Source organism: Pyxicephalus adspersus, chromosome 12 (genome assembly GCF_032062135.1).
Source record: "Pyxicephalus adspersus chromosome 12, UCB_Pads_2.0, whole genome shotgun sequence".
Lineage (NCBI taxonomy): Eukaryota > Metazoa > Chordata > Amphibia > Anura > Pyxicephalidae > Pyxicephalus > Pyxicephalus adspersus.
The window spans coordinates 25,580,288-25,602,546 of NC_092869.1; the positions used below are offsets into that span (position 1 = coordinate 25,580,288).

The 22,259-nt window shown below is 36.0% G+C and overlaps 1 protein-coding gene across 3 annotated transcripts in view; it reads left to right on the forward strand.

The window, feature by feature from the left end:
• The window catches only part of LOC140341858 (cytosolic phospholipase A2 epsilon-like), a 46,273-nt gene that overhangs the window by 2,113 nt on the left and 21,901 nt on the right, over positions 1–22,259 (forward strand). For 2 of the 3 annotated variants that reach the window (XM_072427773.1, XM_072427776.1), the window contains exons 2-10: positions 6,184–6,292; positions 12,344–12,413; positions 13,731–13,867; positions 14,186–14,317; positions 15,493–15,533; positions 15,645–15,687; positions 16,010–16,073; positions 16,344–16,489; positions 17,276–17,362. In XM_072427773.1, coding sequence (XP_072283874.1) covers positions 6,260–6,292; positions 12,344–12,413; positions 13,731–13,867; positions 14,186–14,317; positions 15,493–15,533; positions 15,645–15,687; positions 16,010–16,073; positions 16,344–16,489; positions 17,276–17,362 — 753 coding nt within the window. In that variant the 5' untranslated portion in view covers positions 6,184–6,259. Of the gene's footprint in view, positions 1–6,157; positions 6,293–12,343; positions 12,414–13,730; positions 13,868–14,185; positions 14,318–15,492; positions 15,534–15,644; positions 15,688–16,009; positions 16,074–16,343; positions 16,490–17,275; positions 17,363–22,259 lie in introns of all 3 variants that reach the window. The other variant, XM_072427775.1, reaches the window with a different exon arrangement.

Genomic DNA, 22,259 nt, shown 5'->3' on the forward strand with positions numbered 1-22,259 from the left:
TATCAAGCCAGTGTAATTAAGAAATCTATTTGGAAAAGACTTGGTAAAACAAACTGCTTTTTCTTCAGAAAAATGTAGGAATCTGTAACAAAGTTTGTTATAAAATCTTTGTGATGTGTGCTGATCACACAAGGGGGATTGTTTTTTTTGTTTTGCTTTTTAAATCAAGATGTGCTGGGGTCGCACATATTTTTAGGTCACGGGTACACTTATAGAAAGTGAAGGGAATGTCTTAACAGTGATTTAAAAATAGCTATATCTTCAATAATCAAATGGTTTAATAGCCACGGTCAATGCTAATTTTTTATCACTTACATTTTTCTAAAGCACTGAAAGACTTTTTGATTTTAGAATAAAAATGATGCATGGTGGGAATTTCACATACTCGCTCTCATTTTAAGAATCTTGATGGTATGAGTAATAATCAGGGCGTGACGTGGAGGGCTGATTCAGCATCTTTAAATTAAATGAATCTAATAATTAGTCACAGTATAAAGGTGATTGAGATTGGGTATTGCTTGATCAGTATTGGGCACAATATATTCAGAAACTGAGTTTTTAGTCAAGCAGTGGGAAGTCTGAGCATTGCAGTTTGAATTGCAGTGCATCTACTACCTTATTGTAATTTTGTCATGACCTGGCCCATTACAATGGCTGCAAGTTTTATAATGGGTACCTAGAGATAACATGGTGAATCCATGGCAGCCCTTCCAAGTTCTGTGCTGTATCTACTACAACTACGGATATCATCTTCCTGCGGGATTAATCGTTTATTACACAAACTCCACTTGTTAAAACTACACATTTCTGAACTTTATAATCTGAAACAATCTAATTGGTACAATAAACAATTTAAAATTAAAAGCAATCTAATCAGGTGGGAACCTCCACCCATGAACCTCTTCTGACACATTTCACCCCCTCAGATTTAGACAAATCTAAACTCTTATTGCCAGGCCGGCACCCAACTGTATCATTGCTTATGTCTGCAATCACACTAGCAACCTCCTAAACCACTGAATAGGCATCAGGTCACAGTGTAGAGTATAATCACTTCACCAGGCACAGTGTCAGCCTACAGATAGAGATGCCTATTAGTAGTATTAAAGTTAGTTTACCCTTTTGAGTTAAAGTAGAACTGTGGACAAGCTGTAATATTCATGTGATGAAAGTTGTCCATTTCAGTAAGACTTTCTTTTTTTTTTATCTAACATGAAATTTTGTAATTACAGCTGCTAAGATGCTGGCACCATTGATAGGCCTGCAGTAGTCACACCTAGCTCAGTATACAGCTCTTTAAATGGATGAAAAGGTGTCAATGTCATTTTCAATTTCTGCTACCCCTTCTCACTGAGAAATCTAGCTTATCAGCCATATTCACCAATAAAACAAAGTAACTTGCCAACTTACTGTGACAATGTTTATTTATCTCTATGAGAGGAATTAAAAATAGAGACTTTATATAATTAACATAATTCCCCTCCCCCGAGCTTATAAAGGATATAATGCTTTTTCTTTCTAGGGAAAGATATGAAACATAATATTTTCTACCTAAATCCTGAGCTTTGCAGTCTTTCCCCTTGAAGCATTCTGTTGTAACGACTGGCCCCATGGATCTAGTCTTTGTTGCTGTTCATGTTAATGCCCAATTCGCCTGCATCATTATCACTTATCCTGCAGTGAAAATGATGAGGAAGGAGACCACATTCTGACACTGCGGAGCAGAGGATTGGAAATATTAATAAACAGAATTTATATGGCGCTAACATATTACGCAGCGCTGTACATTAAATAGAAGTTGAAAATGACAGACGAATACAAACCGTGACACAGGAGAAGAGGACCCTGCCCCGAAGAGCTTACACCCTAGGAATGCAGTCTACCATGAACCATGGATTAAGGTAAGTAAGTTTATGTTCTATCCTACCTCAGATAAAACAAGCATTTCAATAAATGCTAAACGAGCTTTTTATTACATAGAGAATGCAGAAATCAGGTAATATAGCAGGACTGTTTTTCTATGCACTGTACATCTGTAAACTTGGTATTGTGTAATCTGGGAATGAATAATGAAGAAGGCTCCTGTGTTTGTGATTTTGTAGGAGATTATTGGATTTACAACTGGCAGTGTATTCATGAATGAATAGGGATTTATTTACCTTCCTGTAGTTGTGATCTCTGGTTGTTTTGTGATCACATTGCAGGTACTAAAGTACTTTCCTTTCTCATCAACTGTACTATCTGTTTTAATTAGTTTTGTGTGATATTTTTCTTGATCTCCTAACAGTATTGGAATAACAGATTCACGTGAATAAATATTTGTGTACAGGACCCCCAACACATGATCATAAAGGCATAGGTTGCTTTTTGGTAATGGCCTTTTTTTCTATTTTCCTAGAGTTTGGAATGAATAAAACCTCTGCCATCTTCTAGTGTTTCCCCTTACTTTCCTAACTGTAGATACGAAGGGGCGTGAGAATAAATCCCCTGCTAACATATGCCCATACTGAGTTATGTGGTTGGGCTACACACACATGTATTGATAGAAAAGGGAAGGTCAAGGCTGGGCCCGGTCAAATTATTTTTTGCAGTTGGCCTAGTGTTAAAGAGATTTTCATTCATTTTTTCTGTTACAAATACACAAGAAGTGAATTTTCTCCCCACAGTGAAGAAAAGTTACCTCCTATAAAGTTGTTCCTAAAACAGGTGTCCCCACTGGAAAAATTCCCCACCTCCTTGTTCTGTTAGTAAGTTTAAAGTTTTGGATTTACTTTTCTTTTCAGTTTCAGGAACGATGGATACTAGTAATACAGTCATCTTGAACCTTACCAGACAACATTACCTATTTAAAGAAAAAGTTTCACCTTTACATACATTACACAGTACATTGTACCACAAATAAGAAGAAACTAGACAGCTGATTCAAAGTGGATCATTCTGTTTTCATTGTGACATTTTTCTAAATGTTCCACTTTTATAAAAGGAATGTACAATAGAGATGATATTGAATAAGGATTAGTTGCACAGCACCATGTGCCTTCCATGTACCAGTCATTATGACACTAATGAGAAGTGTGCATAGTTTTACATTCCTAATGCACTAAATCATCAAACAATTAACGTCAGCATTCTGTAGTACAGATCTCACTGTGTGAGCGTGCATGACCTATTCACACAGCCAGGCTGTGGAAAATTATGTTAAGGTAGATATTTAATAGGATGAGGCTGACTCAGCCATACTTGTAAAAGGTTATCTAGGAATAACCCCAGGAGATTGTTCCCTTGTTTCTCTACATCATAAATATTTGGGTTTGTATAAGCAGCAAATCACAAATTGCTAAAGTTTATAACTTTTTGCTGCTATTAAGCTACAGTTGGCAGACAATGATTTTTTCATGTCATTTTTTGCATCAGTTTGATTTTTCCACTTTAATTTCAGGTTAAGTGTTACAAGGAAACCTGTTACAATATTTGATTTTAAATTGTTAATCATTTAATGTTAATCATCCCCTAACCCCGAAGAGCAGGGATACCTCAGTACCATAGGAATCACATTTGTATGGTATAAATGCAGTTAGAATGCAGCAAAGTCATCTTCAGCATCAGGCTCCCACCTGTTTACTTAAATCAATTCTTTAAAGCCGCATCGCCTTTATCCTTTTGCACTCTCTAAACAACACTCTGGGACTGATTTTTTTTAAAGCTCCCCAGGACTGGAGAAGATGGTGTCATAGGTGAACTAGGGTGATCAAGCAAACCTGAAATATATCTGGTCAAGAATTGAAAACATGGGCCAAATAATAGCAAATGTTTTAAAGAAATCCAGTTGCACGATCACCTAGGTTCAATCATAGTAGACTATCCTCTCCAGTCTTTGAGAGTTTTAATAAATCAGACCCTCTGTGTCAATCATGCATCAACTGGTATAACCCCTGCTCTGTCAGTTCTTGTTGGCTCTTAGGCTAGGTAAACACATGCAATATATGTCGTTACAAAACAAACAACTAACCACAGATCAACAATTATTCACGATTATTTTTACGATTATCATTCAAATATAATCCACCAATAATGTACACACACTAGATACGATCTTTTTAACGATGCAGAGAAAGTGTACCGCAGAACCAGCCACAATCACTGAACGACCATACACACAATAGATTGTGAACGATTGTCACTCAAACGCATCCAGTCCATTCCTCATTCATCTGCGTCATTGGCCTGTTGTTGGGCACTTTTTTGTTAACGATTATCGAATGATAGGTCGTAAATCGTTTGTTTGCAACAACAATTATTGCACATATGTACATAGCTTTAGCCTTCTTCTTTTTTTCAGGGGCTATTGAAAATGCCTCTTAACAAATGTGTCAATAGGTTAATATAATGTAGAATAAAACCTTGAAATAACTTCCAGGTCTTGTCAAGGGAACCCCTGACAATAATAACTTTATCTATATCTCATAGTATATTAGCATGATGGTCAGTGAAAAGAATGCTTCTTACACTGTTGGCAAGTGGGAAGACCCTTACCAATAGCCAAAATATTATTAGTGTCACCTGAGAAGCACAAATTAAGCTGCGTACACACGGCAAATTTTTCTCGCCCGATAATCAGTATCGGCCAATTATCGGGCGAAAATCTGCCGTGTGTACAGTCGGTCGTCGTCCATCGTCCGACGACCGTCCTGGCGGATCCATGGACGATGGACGACGACCGATCCTAATGAAAGGGAAGGGGAGAGCGCGCAGCAGGGTGCCGCTCCGTCGCTCTCCCCCTCCCCTCTCCATAGAGCATGAACGGTGCTGTATGTACAGCATCGTTCATGCATCGTGCAGTCTTTTCTCGTTGGAAAGGATCGTGAAAGATCCTTTCCAACGAGAAAAATTGCAGGTGTGTACGCAGCTTTATTCATTGCTAACCCCCTAGGAACCTTTGGAGGAATCCTAGGATTCCATAGAGAAAGACTTATCAAATGTTAACAATGAATACTTGTGGAGTTTTAATATGCATATATGGTTGACACTGAAGGTGCAATGTCTATCACTGTTGATAAGCTTAGTGTAGTGCAGGAGGATTGCATATACTCATCATGGCTTGTGGGAATAATTATTTACACTCTTAATCAGCTTCAGCTATGGAAAACATTTTGCAAGTTGTGGTTGCCAATTGTCATTATATCCCTTCTGCTTTAATTCTTTGAACCACTGACCCAAACCAAGCATTTCAAAAAAGGTTAGTAATGGCAGCTGCTGTGTTATCCTCTAAAATGGTTTAATTTACACTGAACCTGTGTTCAGACTATGAACAGTAAAGTAACTGCATATTCTGAATAAGCAATATTCATTTCACTTAAAAACAAGCCCTCAGTCACCCTTGTAGTTAAGGGGAATATAGAGTAAGTGACAGTAAGTGGACTAAACCTCACATTTGCAAGGTACTTTACCAATAAATTAAATATTTGTTTAGCAATTATAAATATTTGAATAATATTTAATAAAAGCAGTTACCTTTTCCATCTCTAACAGACAGAAAACAAAAAACAAGCATATAATGAAAAAATGCATAGCAAAGGCTTTTCATTCAAAAGTAAAAGCTGGTATTTGAAAGATTAAAGAAGTTTTACAGGGATCACTATTGCCTCCTAATAATTTTAACTCCTTTCCACTTTCCAAGCCTCATTTTATGTCACTGAGGCTACTCTTCATAATAAGACCAAACACTTCAGAGACAAGGAATTAGAGCAAATCCTGACTTTTACAGGAAGTCAGGGTTTGTATGTAATTATAGCTGCCTATGTCTACATATACCAGACATTTTCATATTCTTTTTTTTTAATTAGGTTAGCTTGTATTTGTGATTATTTCCATCATATGATCAATTGGAAGTGCCCAGGTTTGTGACAGGTTTACCTAAAATGGCTGGAAAACTCCAGCTCGACTTCAGAACATTAACATACAATACAAAACTGTAAATGCTGGTCAGTCTACTGTCACTATTATCTGTGTTTATTTATATTCTGTCACACATCTATAGCTAGGTAATGATCATGGAGCAAGAGAAATAAGGGAGGTGTCCTCATGTACTAGTGACTAAAATTTTGAAAGGGGTGTGGTGAGGAATATGTATTTACATTTTATTTACCTCTCCTAACAGTCTGAAGTTTCATTTTTTACTGTCAGTGACATGAGGACGAATGCTAATTAATACATCTGAATCCAATGTGATAAACCTTAACCTGAACCTCAACTTACTGTGATGGCACGAAGACATTCTGCTGTCTCCTACCAGGCAAGTCAATTATCGTTTGTTATAGTTTAAATTGATAAGAAGGTAAACACTGGAGCTTTTGAATTTTAAATATATATATATACTTCAATAGCATGCTGGTCTCTATATTGTTTCTTGAAAAATCTGCTTCACAATCCACAAAGACTGCCAGAATTTAATATGAGTAATATCAAAATGTATTAGGCCTAAAGTTTTTTGTTTTTTACAATGATATGAATTAATGATCCAGGTTACTTATTTTGTCGCTAAAATATAAATAATGATATGATATAATGATAACAATAATAAATGTAGTTCATAAAATAGAACAAGCCGTATAAAGAATCAATTCATCAGTTCATTTGTTCAACATTTTTTGCCTTTAAATACCTTGCTAATAATAAGGTGTATATTAGTTTTGTCCTTAGTTTTGTTGTGACTGTCCAAGGTCTTGTTGATACCTTCCAGTATAACTTTTTTGTTAAGAGGGCCCTCAAGCATTATAGCTAAAAATCAGCAATTCCCAACCCAGAGAACACCAGGGTTCCTCCAGTGGTTGTTAGGGGTTCCCTGAGTTTGGGTTGACTGACCTCCCATCGGATGGTACCTGCAAAGTTTGAGGTTGACTGCTATTTACCAGAGCCAGTTGGATGACACCAATAATCTTTTAACTGTCTAGAAGGGTGGCATTTTGACTAACACTGTGAAGGGCATTCTTTTTTCGTTATCACCATCATATGAACTTTCTTCCCACTTACTCTGAAAAAAAACATTCCCTGACAAACTAAATTAATTGTAAGGGTTTGTCTAGAGTAAAATGTAGAGTAAGGAGAAAGTCTGGCTTAGGAAATCATCAAAAGCTGCACTGTTTCTTTTGGAGCAGTTAAGAAGAGGTATAGAGGTGAGAGAAACCTTATACATTGTACATAATCATTTTCTTGTGTAAATCTCCTCTTGAGCTTTTGAAGTTTGTACACAATGTTTTGGGTGACTTTAAACAAATTTTTTTTTTAGTCATAAAAATTATAAAACTACTACAAAGCTCTTTAAAACATTAATATTTATTTAATAATGCAGTTTTTACAGAAAATGTCACTATTACTAATGTCATATCAGCGTTTTTTGAATAAATGCCTTGATATGGTAATCAAACAATATTTTCCTGCCACTTTATTCTCTAGGGATTGCAATAAAAACAAGATGAACTCTACCTACGTCCAGACAACCTAGGGGATATACCTCAGTTAGCACCTTTACTTTTGCTTCTAGGGTCTCCTTCCTGTTGGCCATATATTGTAGACCCAGGGTCACATATTCAAAATCTCTATTCATTATTGTATTTCTGAGTGGATGTGTAGGAACCTACAGGCTGACCTTGCTGCATGTTGCTGAATTTTGACGGGCTTACAGGCAGGGTGTGAGCCAATTATATGCTGCAACAAATAAGGCCAACCAGCAGTTTAATTTATTACTCAGCTGGACGGAGCAGTTACTTCTAATCTTGTTGATCTCTGTAGTAAGCAAGAATGCTGTACTGTAAATTTTATTCCTGGCTTTAGTGCAACCCAAGATAATTATTTACATAACATATTAATCTAGCAATACCTTGATAGATGAAAAAAAATTCAATAGCAGCTTCTACAGTAATCTTAGCAACATGGTACTATTTAGAAACAAACACATTACACCTATATGAATGCAAATTTTTAGGTAGCAAAGAAAAATGAGAAAACATGACTTTGCTTTTTTGAAACCTCCATTAAGAGAACATGGACACTGCCATTGCTGCAACACTCTTTTAAGGTTCCCAGTGCCTGGACATCATGCTTGTCCAATGGCTTTAAAACATCAGATTTACTCCCAGACCAGAATCAAGTAATGGAAACAAGCGTGTATGTGAGACAAGTTTAATATTTGTGAAGCGTTTACCATACATTCTCAGTGACCTGCTCAGAGGAAAAACACAGCTACAGAATAAAACATGTCCTGTTGGGAAATTTAAAATGCAATTCATAATTGTAAACAACAGTAAACACAATGGAAAGCATGCCTAATACAAACGTACCTTCTAAACTTCTAGATAATATAAGTCAAATATATGTCAGAGGAAAAACACCATCCACTGAGTATACTAAGGGTCTGTGTTGATTGGCTTTATTGAGTCCAGCCTGTTTTTTTTTTAATATGTTTCTGGGAATATATGAAATGTAGCATTTCCATTGACTTGTATAGAGAGAAAAGCCATTCTGCAATACAAAATACAACACTCATACTGGCCCCAAAGATAGCAGTAGACTTTAGGTTGTGGTCAGATGCCTAAATTCTATGCTCTGATTGTATAAGCATAGTCCCAAACTGTGGATCCAAATCCTGTTTCAATTGTTTCCTCTTTAGTTCCCCTATCGCTGGTCTAATATATAGACCTTTGGTATATAACATAACCAAAATAGCACTAAGGCTTTGTTTAGACTGGTGGCAGAAACAGATATTTATGTTCAGCTGCACTCACCACTGCAATGGTTCTTTAGGACAGTGCTGATATCTAAAAAAAATATGTTTGTTACTTTGAGCCACTATATAAGAAAATGATGGTGAAAAAGGCAAAAGTTGGTTTAACTAATCATATTTGTGTAAATTTTCTTTGGGATCTGCATAACTGGGAGTGTGGTAGTTACAAGTCCTTTGCCTATATACATGTGAGGTATTCATGAAGTGCCATATGTACAAATAAGGGTAAACAACCCGAGTGTTTGTTAGGGAATTTATGACATTTATTTATGGTTTTGAATTTGATGCTTTGGATCAGAAGTTATTACTCATATTTATCTGTTTGTGGTGGAAGTAGAAGTTGAAGATAAACAATAATCCTCCAAATTATTAGTGATAGAGTAATGTCTGCTTTAAGTAAATAAACATATTGCCTAATGTTTTCCGGAAAGGGCTGCACTGTAATAATGCATACAGATTTGTAATCAGTTGCCACGTTTATGCTGACTTCTAAACAAATATTAATCATCTTTAATTAACAGCCTTGCCCTGTGTTTATGATACTTTATATCATGCTGCATAAAGAGCTGGGATATTTCACGTGTGGGAAGCAATATTATAATAATTGCTTAGTCAGACAAATTAGGGAGAATGAGTTTTTGCATATTTGTAAGATTCTCTTGTGGCTTTTTTCACTTGCACATGTACATGCCATTCTATTAACTGTAGATTGCATAATCATAGTACAATGGATCCCATGCAGTAGCCAGTTCTTAATATTTTGCCATCGTGGAAGGACTAAACTGGGAAAAAGGAGAGCTTTTGACGTCTCTTTGACCAAAGATTACCAGTTACAGTTTGCAATTTAGGAAAAAAGATTATTCCCTCTCCTTTTCCAATGACCAGAAAATTTGAATGAGGCTCTGCTGTATTTATATAAATAGAGGAGCTGTTGCCCATCAATCAGGCTAGGAGTTGTATCTGCCTACCTATCACACAGGCTGATTACCATAGTCTAAAGGATGATGTACAGCAGTGTGCAGTCCCACTGGCTTAATCATAGAAATCACATGTCACCACGACAAAGCTACCACTGGAATCATAAGAATAAGGTTTTTATGTCTGGAAAAGGTGTGGCAAAATGACCATTATAGTAGTGAATCTTTGGGTTTACAAACCCTTTACAGCCATGGACAAATTTAGTAGTACTTTATGCCTCCAAAAAGCAATTGTCCAATGTGTACCCTAAATGTCTTTTCATATGTAATCAAGTGTGTAAAAAGAGATATATTGCTTATATAATGTAAAATGGCCTTGACACATTTCTTGGTTGCAATGCAATTACCCCTTCCTCATTCCATGTAGGGAAGTTGCGCATTACCGCTCACTGCCGCCTGCAGTCAAATCTGAAGACGCTGCGGTGCGAGGGACTGAGCGGCTGGCAAGCTGCCTGTTACACATAGCTGGACACTTACATTCTGTGAACCCCAATTTCTCTGTAATAGAGGGATGTTGGCAAATGGAAATGTAGGAGCAAGTAGGAAATGCCTTTGTCCCCCACCTTCCCTATTAAAATGTTATACCCAACATATTATGCCTACCTTGTCACACATAGCTACCCCCCTTACTCTCTATGAACCCCAATTTCTCTGTAAGAAAAGGGAAAGGAAAGTGAAGGACTCTTGTGGCTAACTCATTTTTGATTTGTCATTTCCTTTATTTGGTGCGTGTACTTTACTTTAATTTCACTTTAAATTAAAACTATTCTAGTTTTAAACATACATCTTTAATGTTTGTTTGCATTGTGTCCCGCAAGTTTTATCCCAATGTCAGCAGCGGACCCCAGATGAGAAAAGGTTGGGCACCACTGCACTAAAGTATAGTCTATTGAATTGTCCACATGTAAAGATAAACCTGAAGAAATCATAAAACTTTGTTATAAAAAGTTATAATTTGATTAAATGCATTATTTGAAAAACATGTACTTTAAACAGTGCAGGTAGTATGACAATATTTCCCTGTGTGATTGTTCTAATTATTAAAAAACTATTTATTAAAAACTTATAAAAATATATATAAAAAAATTTTGAACATCCAGATATGCAATTCTGTTAGACAAACATTTAGATAACTTCTTATCAATCTGTAATTTATCTTTTTTTGGCAATAAAGGTGAAGTGACTTATTCCAGGAAAGTATTGCTCTATTGTAGAAAATAGTAATGGTGTTCAAATTCGGGTTGTCCTTATATTCGACCCGAATATGGCTGTTAGAATTTGGATAGACCCGACCCGAAACACACGGGATTTGATGGCGCAAATTCATGTGTAAAAAAAATGTGTTAAAAAAAAAGAGCCTTTAATGTTAAAGTAATTTATTGAATGTGTGTGATTTGTGTAACTAACTTTTATTTTTTTACAGGTTATCCCACAATGACAGGATGGTTCCCACGGCTGTCCTGTCATTGTGGAATTTCCTGGTCACTAGAGGGTAAATGAGAACAAGTCTCCCAATTCATCACCTCTAGCGCTCTGTGATTGGCTGAGGAAAGGTAAACCCTGATGACAGCTCAAGCATCATCAGGATTTTCCTTTCCCCAGCCAATCACAGAGCACTAGAGGTGAATAAATGGGGAAACTTGTCCTCATTTAACCTCTAGTGCCGGGGATCTTCTCAATTAATGCGGCTACGGCAGTGTGCGATCCCCGGGACTAGAGGTTAATAACCTCTAGTGCCCCGGGGATCACAAACAGGAGGATTCCCAAAGAATCCTTGGAATCCCCTGTGAATCCTGTTATAATTTCCTCGATCTTCCTATGGTTTCGCGAAATCGGTTCGCCAAAATTTTGCAAAACCATCAGAAGTTTGAGTAAATTTTTTCTCATCCCTATTTCTGGATAGAGTTTCTCTATCTAGGAACACAGCACTCCTGTGTTCTTGGATAGAGAAACTGTATTCAAGAACACATACAACTAGTAAAAGGCTGCAAGAGCAATCATGGGATTTCTCTTGCAGTTCTACACAGTCCCGAAAAAAACCCCAAATTTTCCCCCCATTGACTTTAATGGTGTTGGAATTCGATGTTTGATCACCCGAAAAAATATACCCTTATTTGATCAAATAGCTGTTGAATCGAATAGTGAGATATTCGACCAACACTAGTAGTAATTATTGGTAAACTGGCACAATTCTTGTAAGACTGATTAGATAACCCACAGAGAAGATTTTTCTTATTGTGCCTCACACTTAATAAAATTATTCTGCTGTAGATGCTTCATACATAGAATTGTTACTACATGCCTGGTGAATGTTAAAAATAGTTTCTAAAACTTAACATGAAACCACTGGGATATGAGTTCTTCCCTAACTATAATCCCACATGCACAAGAGCAGATATTACCCCAGTTTACATTGGGCTTTATGTACACTTTTGTAAAGCAGTTGATCAATTATAGGGGTAGGTGGAATTTGTCAAATGTATTTTACATTTGACTGCAGTTTTAAGATCAGATTATTTTTTAAATAGTAATGTGAAACGAATACTGCAATGTTCTTGTTAGTAACATTTTAGCTGTTTTTTCACAGGAGGAGAGCGTTCTAAGCCATCTAACTGTCAAAATAATAAAAGCGTCAAACATCCCATGGGCAGACTTGAGTAAGTATACAGGATTCTTGTTCTAATATAACATAATGAGAAGGAGTACCTCTAAATTATTTTAATTCTTTTGTGACTGTCAGAAACATATGAACAAGTGGTTTAAAAAACGGAAATGGGTCTTTTGGTTTTGTGAACCAAAAACACTTTGGTTCTTACTGCTGCTTATTATTATTCTTCTGTAATATAGCTGACTTTACATGGAAATTTATTGTACATATAATTACAACCTATTGTTTGATGCAGTCAGTTATTGCAGGTGGGGGTCATGGGTAGTTTAAATTTATTGGCCTATTAAATGCAAATTGACTTTGATTTTTGAAACAAAACACAATCTATACCTATAAATATAGGATTTTTGAATTCAATTAAATATGTGAGACACAATTAGAAATCCAAACATTAGATGGGTTGATGGTTTTAGGCATCTTACCTGAATTTCACAGCACTGTTTCAATAGTAAAAGTTCACATAGAAGGTCTGAGGAGTCTACTTTAAAGTCATATTTTAGGTATATTGTATGGTATGTTTACAGTGCTATTCATGGTCAATTTCTCCTCAGTGCATTAACCTAATTCTGTTTAGCCACATTTTTTGTACAGTCCACTACAAGGCACAGCAGTGCAGTAGCAGAGTTGTGGTATGTTGCTTTAGAAAACATAGTCATGTCTAATGTTTTGTTCATTTGTCCCTTCCTGAGACAAAAAAAATGAGTGAAAACACCACAATCAACAGATCTAAATGCCCCCCCAAGCATCTATCCAAAAAACAAAGTATTTGGGTGGACTGACCCCTTAGGGTATGTACACACATCAGATGATTCTTGTCTGATTCTCACCTCAGGCCTTGTCTTCGATGTGAATCTGACATGTGTGCAGCGGTCGCCCAATGTCGTTTATGGATCCATCCTGGTGGATCCATGAACAATGCAAGATTAACGACGGCAATGGAAGTGAAGGGAGGGGAGTGCAGCGAGGTGCCGCTCACTCGTTCTCCCCCCTCCCTTCTGTAAAGAACAGATTGGTGCTGTATGTACTGTGCTCGTTTATTCCTCCTTCTTTCTTTTGTCGTTCGAAACGATCATGAAAGATTGTTTCCATTGACAAAAATGTAACGTGAGTGCAAAGCCTTAAATTGTGTCCTATTTTTTTTATTTTTAAATAGATGTTCCAGTATTTACCAAATGCTCATGTCATTGGTTACCTCTCAGGTACACCAGGTCAACTAGCCAACTTGCTTTTGGTGAAATCCCTGCCTAATTTTGTCTTACATTCTTCATGTGAATTATACTTACTTATACTTCTATTTACTTTATAGTGAGCAAAGCGGACTGTTATGTATGTTTGTGGCTCCCAACCGCCACTAATTATATACTAAAGACAAGCACTGTGTCTAACTCTAGTTGTCCTGTCTGGAATGAAACATTTGAGTATACAATCAGCAATAAAGTCAAGGTAAGTGAAACTTATTTCACAGTATTTTTTTTTCCTAAAAGTATATGAAGGAAACCTTGAACTGGATTCCCCTAAACAAATCACAATCATACTTTCATTATTTGGTAAATAATGAAAAAGAATATCTAAAATGTCATCACAGTACCTAAAATCTTCTCCTCTTTTTTTTCCTGATAAGAAGCTGGGAAACCATATGTTGTCCTGTATTTGTATTGAAAATTATGAACCTATTATTTGATATTTAATGGCTATGTCCTTTTCATACTTTTTACTTTTGTATTTACTATTTATTACAGTGATTTGATATTTGTATTTCAGAATGTGATACATTTGACACTTCATGACGAGGATGTGATTTCCGGCAATGATCTATTATTCACAGTGGCTTTTGATATAGAGAATGTCCAGAATGGAGAAACCTTGTTAAAGTCTTTTTGTCTTCACCCCAATGTAAGTCTAATGGGTATGATTTGCATATGCATATTGCATATGATTTGCATATATATATTTTCTAGTCCTAAATTCTTGTTGCTCCATAATAGTCAATATGTAAGTGGAGTGCATGCCGCCCCGTAGTTCCTATGCATGGGTAGGACAGTTAGAGCTATGTGAACCATATGAACAGTAGGAATTTGGTTCAAAAAAGAGGTTTTTGTTAGAATAACCTGATTCTGAACTTGAAGGGTAGACTACTGTGCAATATACATTTCTTCTTCATCATCAAAGTTTTGCATTAGAGCTCAGAAAGATTTTCCAATTTTTGAAACTAATATATCTTAAATAAGAGAGAATAAATATTGTGACTGTGTGTACGTCACCACATGCCATCAGTTCCTGCAGTGTGTCACAGCACAAACATGTTGGTCCTTGCACAACAGATGAAGGCAGATGGACATGTTATTCCAAGGAATCTGACCATCCCGCATTAGTATCCAAAAGTGAGTTCATTAAAAGATTTAATAAATAAAAGCACTTTCTGATTTCAGCAAATAGAAAGTATACCTATGAGCAAACCTAAAATCACTTCGTCTTTCCCATCTATTTTCTGTCACCTATTTTCGCCTCTGCCTATGCACAGGAATTAGAAAGGAAGATGTGTTTGTAGTCTAAACCGGGAGTGCAGCACAGGAATGACAACCATGACTTTATTGATAGAGTAACGTGAGTGTAGCCGCACAGGGACAGAGGTGTGTTGTTGGCTGTATCACCCAGTGAAAACAAAGGGAAACAAGTTTTTTAGTTTAGAAAATTTTTTATGGATAATCGGATTTTGGAAATTCATAAGGAAATCAATTCACTACTAAAGAAATCCTGAGACACTCAAATACCTAATCAAGTGCAAAAATAACACAAAATGATATTGTTATTTTAGGCATGTTATAATGAAGCAGTCATGTTACAGGCTACTTGACTGACATCTGTTAATCTGTGGATGTGTTCCATACTAATGAATAATTTCTGAATGATGTTACTTATAAAACAGATGCTTTAAATGTTTCAATATGGAGGTTGGTAATTCAAGTTTTTTATTGATAAATAATTACCTATCCATGGCTAGTATTGCTGGCATTACACATTACACATTATGGTCAATAACAGAATTAAAATATTCTCTTTCTCTTTAGAATGATCAAACTTTGGAAGCAGAATTCACTGTGCGGCCAATGTGAGTACATTTTTTATTTATTGTGCAGTTCAGTATGTTTCAATACAAAAGTTGATTTTAAATAAACAATAAATAGTAGTTGTATTTTATGTTACTTTTTATTTATTTCAGAGCACGTGGACAAGAAAAAATTTTGACAAATGGAGTACTCGTGGTAAGTTTAAATAATATTTGTCTGCCATTGGTGTAGCAGCAGTTCAGCTTCTGGGTAACCTTGCAAAAATCTAGCAAAAGTACCTCCAACTAGACATCTATTCCATCACATGGAAAAAGGAATATATGGTGTTCTATGGCAAGAAGAGTAATTGGCATTCAATATTGTGTTTGAGTTTATGGAGCATGTAAACAAGAAAATAGGAATCCATTCGTCCATTGGCATTTGCTGCAAGTGGTGATTTGGTAAAATGCAATTTGTTACTACAGGGTTTTTTTGTGAAATAAAAAGTTGCTGTAATGTTTCCTGTATTCTCCTGCAGTCGAGAGAGTTGTCCTGTCTTGAAATATCTGTTGACAAGCACAGGATCCCAGGAAATTTACTAGGTGGGTATCTAAAAAAATGCACAACACATACTGTGTACAGTACTTTGTTTTCCTTTTCATTTAAAATTCAGTTCAAGCATTCAGGTCTGATATTTTGTTCGCTAGTTATTTTTATTATTCTTGGGATTTATGGTGCTGGAATCTGTATAGAAAACGCACAGATGACACTACAGTGTTCTTTATGCGTGTTTGAATTCGCAGTTTTATGTTTTACTTGTAAAGCTTTAAAAGAATGCTGCAGAATTACATTATTTTTTATTATTTATGTAGGTGGTCATCTTTCCTTATTTGTGGAGGATTCCTGCGAAAGGAAACACAGATTGGAGCTAAGGTCTGCAGAAGGCAATGATCACACATGCACCTGCAAATTTCATTGTATCAGGAAGTGGAACCCTCAACTTAAAGCCACAATAGAGGTAAAGCATTGTAATGCATTGCACATATCATGTCTAAACAAACATTTGGTATAGTTAGGTTTTGTTTCACTAAGAGTCATAATAACTGTGAAATGCATTAAAAGCAAAAGCATTAACAGGAAACTAATTTCAATCACAGTGAAGATAAACTCTAGGTAAATACACAGTAAACCTGCCAGAGTTTTTGCAAATTTTTCCATCTAGTCATACCATTAGCACAGCTTTGTCAGGCTGGAGTGTATGGCTGGGCCCTCATCTTCAACTGAAGTCAACCAATAAAGCTATGTCTCCCCCTCTTTTCATGTGATTGGATAATCAGGAACAGCCTCAAAGAGACATCCATTAGCACTATATGGATGTCTCAATTTCCGATACATTGGGAACTTGAGACACCCATATAGTGATAATACCTGTGTGACATTGCAAACATGGTATTTCTATTATGTTTTGTTAGGTTATATTACCCTTTAGAATGTATTTAAATTAGTAGGTCTATGTTATCAATAGGGCTACAAAAACTATTTATTAAAATTCTTTTATTGATTACTCATGCCAATTAAAAGCCTGTCTTTCCCTTACCCCTTCTTTAATAGTTGAGATATATAACTATCTAGAATTATCTCATGCAACTAGAAACTACTGAATGGGCACATTTTTTTTTTTTTTTATATTTTCCTCAAACTTCCTTTCTAATATTTATGTACGAGTCAATGTTTCTGCATTTCTTTTCAGCATCTTTATGTTTAAACCATCACTATTGTAATAAAACCTTGTTATTGGTCATAGGGTGCAGAGGATCAGTGTTGTCATGTGACTCCAGTGAAGTCCCTTCCTGTGGGCCAGGAACAGAAGATTTTTCTTTCTCCTGTACAAGTAAGTGTTTTTTTCTTTATTTCATACTTCTGCTAAAAAGTGTTTTATAATGCCATTAGTTTTCTACAAGTAATGGCAACTCTGAAGTCACTTGTATAGCAGGATCAGGTCTAAATATTGTTTACATCATGTGTACTCCTTTTGAATCTCTGATACTTTTCTTTCAGAGTGTGTGTGTGTGTGTGTGTGTGTGTGTGTGTAACACACGTCTAAATGCCAGGTGAAAGGTCTAAGCATTTAGTTATACATATCAATTGCTGGTCACGTCTCTGATCCTTGTTCATATACTTAATAACAATGGCCAATGCCATATGAAAAACAAATTGATTTATATCAAGCCCAAATCTTTTTACAGTACCAATTACTGGTGCCTGAAACTTCTTCTGTGGAAAGAAGAGAACATATGCAATCAAATGTTTTGTTCAGACCTGTTATGTCCCTCCCCTCCCTCCCTCCCCTCTTATATACACTCCACGTTAAGGCTATATTTAAAATGATTATAAGGTTGTGGTGCTTTTACCACTTCCTCATGCCAGTGAACCACTGCCTTGGGGAAGGCACTACACGTAGCTTCTTCTCATGGCCGCCCTATTGGGAATGAATAGTACCACTCGCTGCTTTTTTTGCTAGTTCCTGGTCCTCAGGTAGGTCTCAACCTGCTCTAAGTCATAATAAAGTGATCCCTCAAGCAATAATATCACTTGTGATTATTTTGATAAGAAGCTCTTCTTTATCATGCCTTATGTACTACCACATCATGAGTAAAGGCCTTTTATGGTTTTGAATGAATGAAGTGGAAAAAAATCTTTACCCATGTTTTTTTATAAAAATAAAAAACAAAAAGTAGTAATTTGTTTTATTTCACATATTCACTCTTGCCGTGGTAGTAATTTAACTGCCCCTTCTATTCCTGCACAGCCTCCTGAAGCACCTGCACATTGCTTTGCAATGCTGTCTTTTTATTTATTCATGAAGGATTTTTTTTAGTGCTAATATCTTCTGCAGCAGTTTACATAGACCATAGTCATGCCACTGTTTGTCAAAGGAGCTCACAATCTAATGTTCCTACTACAGTCCTTTGTCCCTACCATAGTCATGCCACTGTCTCTTAGAAAAGCTCACAACCTAATGTTCCTACCATATTCATATGTCATTAACACAGTCTAAGGTCATTTTGGAGGAAAGCCAATAAACCAGTATGTAATTGGGATGGAGAAAGAACACAAAGCACTTGAAGAAAACCCATACAAATCTGGGGAGAGCACACTAACCATATGCAGATTATATCCTGACTGAGGTTTAGAACTGGAACCCAAATACTGCAAGGCCATAGTGCCAACCCACTAAGCCAGCATGTTGTCCAATAAAATATGTAATGTCCAACTGTCACTTTTTATAGTAAGTCTAGAGTGGTATATGGATTGTTTATATTGTTTTTATTCAGTTGACTTCTTCCTTCTTGTATGGGTTCCCTCCATATGCTTCTGTTTTTTCTTCCACAGTGCAAATACTTGCTAGATGAGGAACTTGCTACTACTAAAGTCCAGTAAGCTGTCCATATAACTGAAAGGGACATACGTCTATAAGTTCTTTTGCAGCATGGACTAATGGGTTTGATTTTATTTTTAAAATCTCTAAATACACCATGGACAGTGTGGCAAACAAGATGTTTAAAAATTGCTCTTCCATGTTATCCATGGCAGTAGAAAGCTCTTTCCAATATTATTCATCTGTTATGATAGCAATGTGCCAGGTGTAATGGTTTTGTAGCACATGGAGGCTTTAAAATGTCAGTCCTCCCAAAGGTGTTTTTCAGTTTGAGGTGGACCCTGATGGGCTGATTCAACCCCTAAACATTTTATATGTCCTGGTTATTCAAACAGTGGAAACTCCTTGATGTAGATCCGGGCACATTTTCTGTTACCTGGGATCATTGCATGTTCTCACTCCCAGTTGTATTTTCCTGCTTCTCCGGTTGCATTCTCCACAGTAAAAAAAAATTAACAGGTAGATGTGGACACCTAAATAAAGGCCACAGATAGTTTCCAGGATTGAAACTTGGCGCAGTTGTCTCATCAATAGAATCCATAAGAAAAATTGCTAACTGTCAGGTGGTTTAGATCCCCAGCATCTATCACCCATTGAAATGTTAGTTTGGGTGTACTGACCCTTTATGGACTTAATTTATAATATAGATAGTTTTTTGTTATTATATTCAGAAATCTATGGTAGTTTCATGTTGGAAAAAAAAGTGATATATTTTTTGAGACTATAAAATTTTACTTTACATTTGCAGAGTTTTTTCCTCACCTAGTATCTTATTGTATGATGGCAGCGGTATTCTGAGTAAATGTGGGTAATAATTAGTGCACTACTAAGTTTCACCATACCTATATGCAGTCAGCTTTCTTTCCTTTTCCAGAGACTGCATTCTTTTCTTATCCAACACATATCTAATACTGATTCCACTGTATGCAGGGACAGTTATTTATTAAAGGGTGTATAAAAGTCCCTTCTGCAATAACTGTTCTTAACTACCTGATCACCACCCAGCTGTAAACAGGGACGAAACAGTCACAGGTGAGGGATAGACTGGGTTAAGTTTTGCTTTAATTGTCCTTAAAATTTTAAAGTAAACCCATCACCAAAAGTTTTACTTTTTATAACAGTGTACGTAATCCATTTTATATAAGGTAAAAATTATGTGTTTTGTTTTTTTTTTTTAACTTTTTTCCACCTTTTCTGCAGCAACAGTAAAACCTTAAATGGAGCACAGAGCCTCCAGAGATACAAAATTCATGTATCCCAGAAGGCTTGAAGGCTTTGGGCTGCTTCTCCCGCGCATGCCTGTGAACGGGCATGTGCAGATGGGACTTTTCCTTGCCATGGGGATAAAGAAAAAAATGGGGATCCCATGCATGCGCAGTGGGATCGGCACTCTTTTTTTCCCATTTTCAGCAGGCTACATAACCTGATCTCATGCCTGCAGAGTCTGAGATCTGGTGAATGCAATTCCTCCAACAACAAGAAGCCTCTTGAGACTAGCAGCCAGGGACAACAGTGCCTTAGATGATCTCACATTACCAATATTCAGCTATAAGGCTGTAGGCACTGGAGTGCCTTGTCACTCACCCACATACCATGCAATGTACTAATAGTTTTCAGGAGCCATTCAAGTCAAAAGGTACATTTTTAAGGTACCGCCTAGTCGCACCTAAAGTTTATGGATTCACATTTTTAGGTCCACTTTAAGGAAACCAGTTTGTATTTTTTTATTTAAACCAACCTTTTAATACAGGCAAATGATTGATTCTTTAGCAGCACATGTTATCAGCTAATTTATCTGTCCTTTTCAGGGTGAATAATTTTTCCGTTGTGTGCAGCTGATGGTCTTTTAAAATAATATTTAGTTTCTCATTGAATATTTTTTTGTTTTATTCCTTCCTGTTATGATTTAGGTGAATATAGCAAAGATTCCTTAGCTGTTGTGTTTTTTTGATCTTTCTCAGCATTTTTACTATGTAAAATGAAGGAAGTTTTGTCCGACAGTCCACCAGTTGTGTAACCGGGACATTAGGGATTGTGAGGGGGGGTCCCCTTTATTTACTTTTCCTGATGTTCCATATAGCATATATTGATGATGACTCCTAAATATTTGAAGTTAAAATAAAGAGTAAAGGTTTTAACCTACTAATATTACTATGGTTATTTTTTATTTTAATTTTATTTGCCTTGATTGGATCTGTCAAGGCATTAGGAACTGCTTAAAGATCAAAAGAAAATACTGTTATCCTTTGCCCTAACAGGCTGCCTGCACATTTCCACACATAGTATAATTTCCTGCTCTATGAGATGATCATCTATAGCAGGTAAACAAAATACTTCATTAGATCTTGGCACTAATTTGCATCCTGTTTAACATAGTTTTCCCATGTGTCAATGTGCCATCCATGGTATTCATTTTATGATCCCGTAACTGCAAATACCTGCACAGATTGCAGTCACACACCCTATCCATGTGATACAGATCTATGATTTCTAATGTATTACACAGCAGAATCTATGTAAAATAGACATGAATGTATGTAAGGTAGACATATGTTTATTAAACAGATGTAGATGTACAGTATATGTCATGTATATGAAACCCTTACCATACATGACTATAAGCCTCATAAATAATTATACAACAGACCATTATAAAACAGAAACATACCACAGATTTCTCTATTATATAAGGTAGACATATACAGTAGATGTCTGTAAGGCAGACACATAAATGCATATAAATTAGACATGTAGATTTATAAAAGGTAGACAAAAATATTTTATTAAATTAGACACATACAGTATATTTGCATTTCATACATAGATTTATATAAGATAAACATATAGCACAAATGTACAAAAACAAGGCTGTCCCACCTAACCCAATCAACCATGCCCGCTCCCGACAACATTACAACAACCTCACAAATATAGCGAATAGGACTTCTAACATATCCTTCTAACATTAGGATATCTAATATATCCATTAATTGAAACAAATAATTCTTCTTATAAAACCCTAATATTTATTACATTTAAAAACAATACACATAATTGTACAACTTACAATGGTCTCAGTGTTTCTAGGGTTCTACGCATTTCACAGACATAGATATGATTTCTCAGAAACCACTCTGAGACCTATATTCACACAATTTACATAAAAATTAATAAACATATTTGGAAATAGAATTTTTAAAAAAATTACGCCTAGAGCCCTAGAAACACTAAGACTATTGGTAGTTGTGCACATATGTGTATTGATTTTAAATGTAACAAACAATAAAGTTTTACTAGAAGAATTATTTGTTTTATGGAATAGATATGTTAGATGCCTTGTTACAAATTT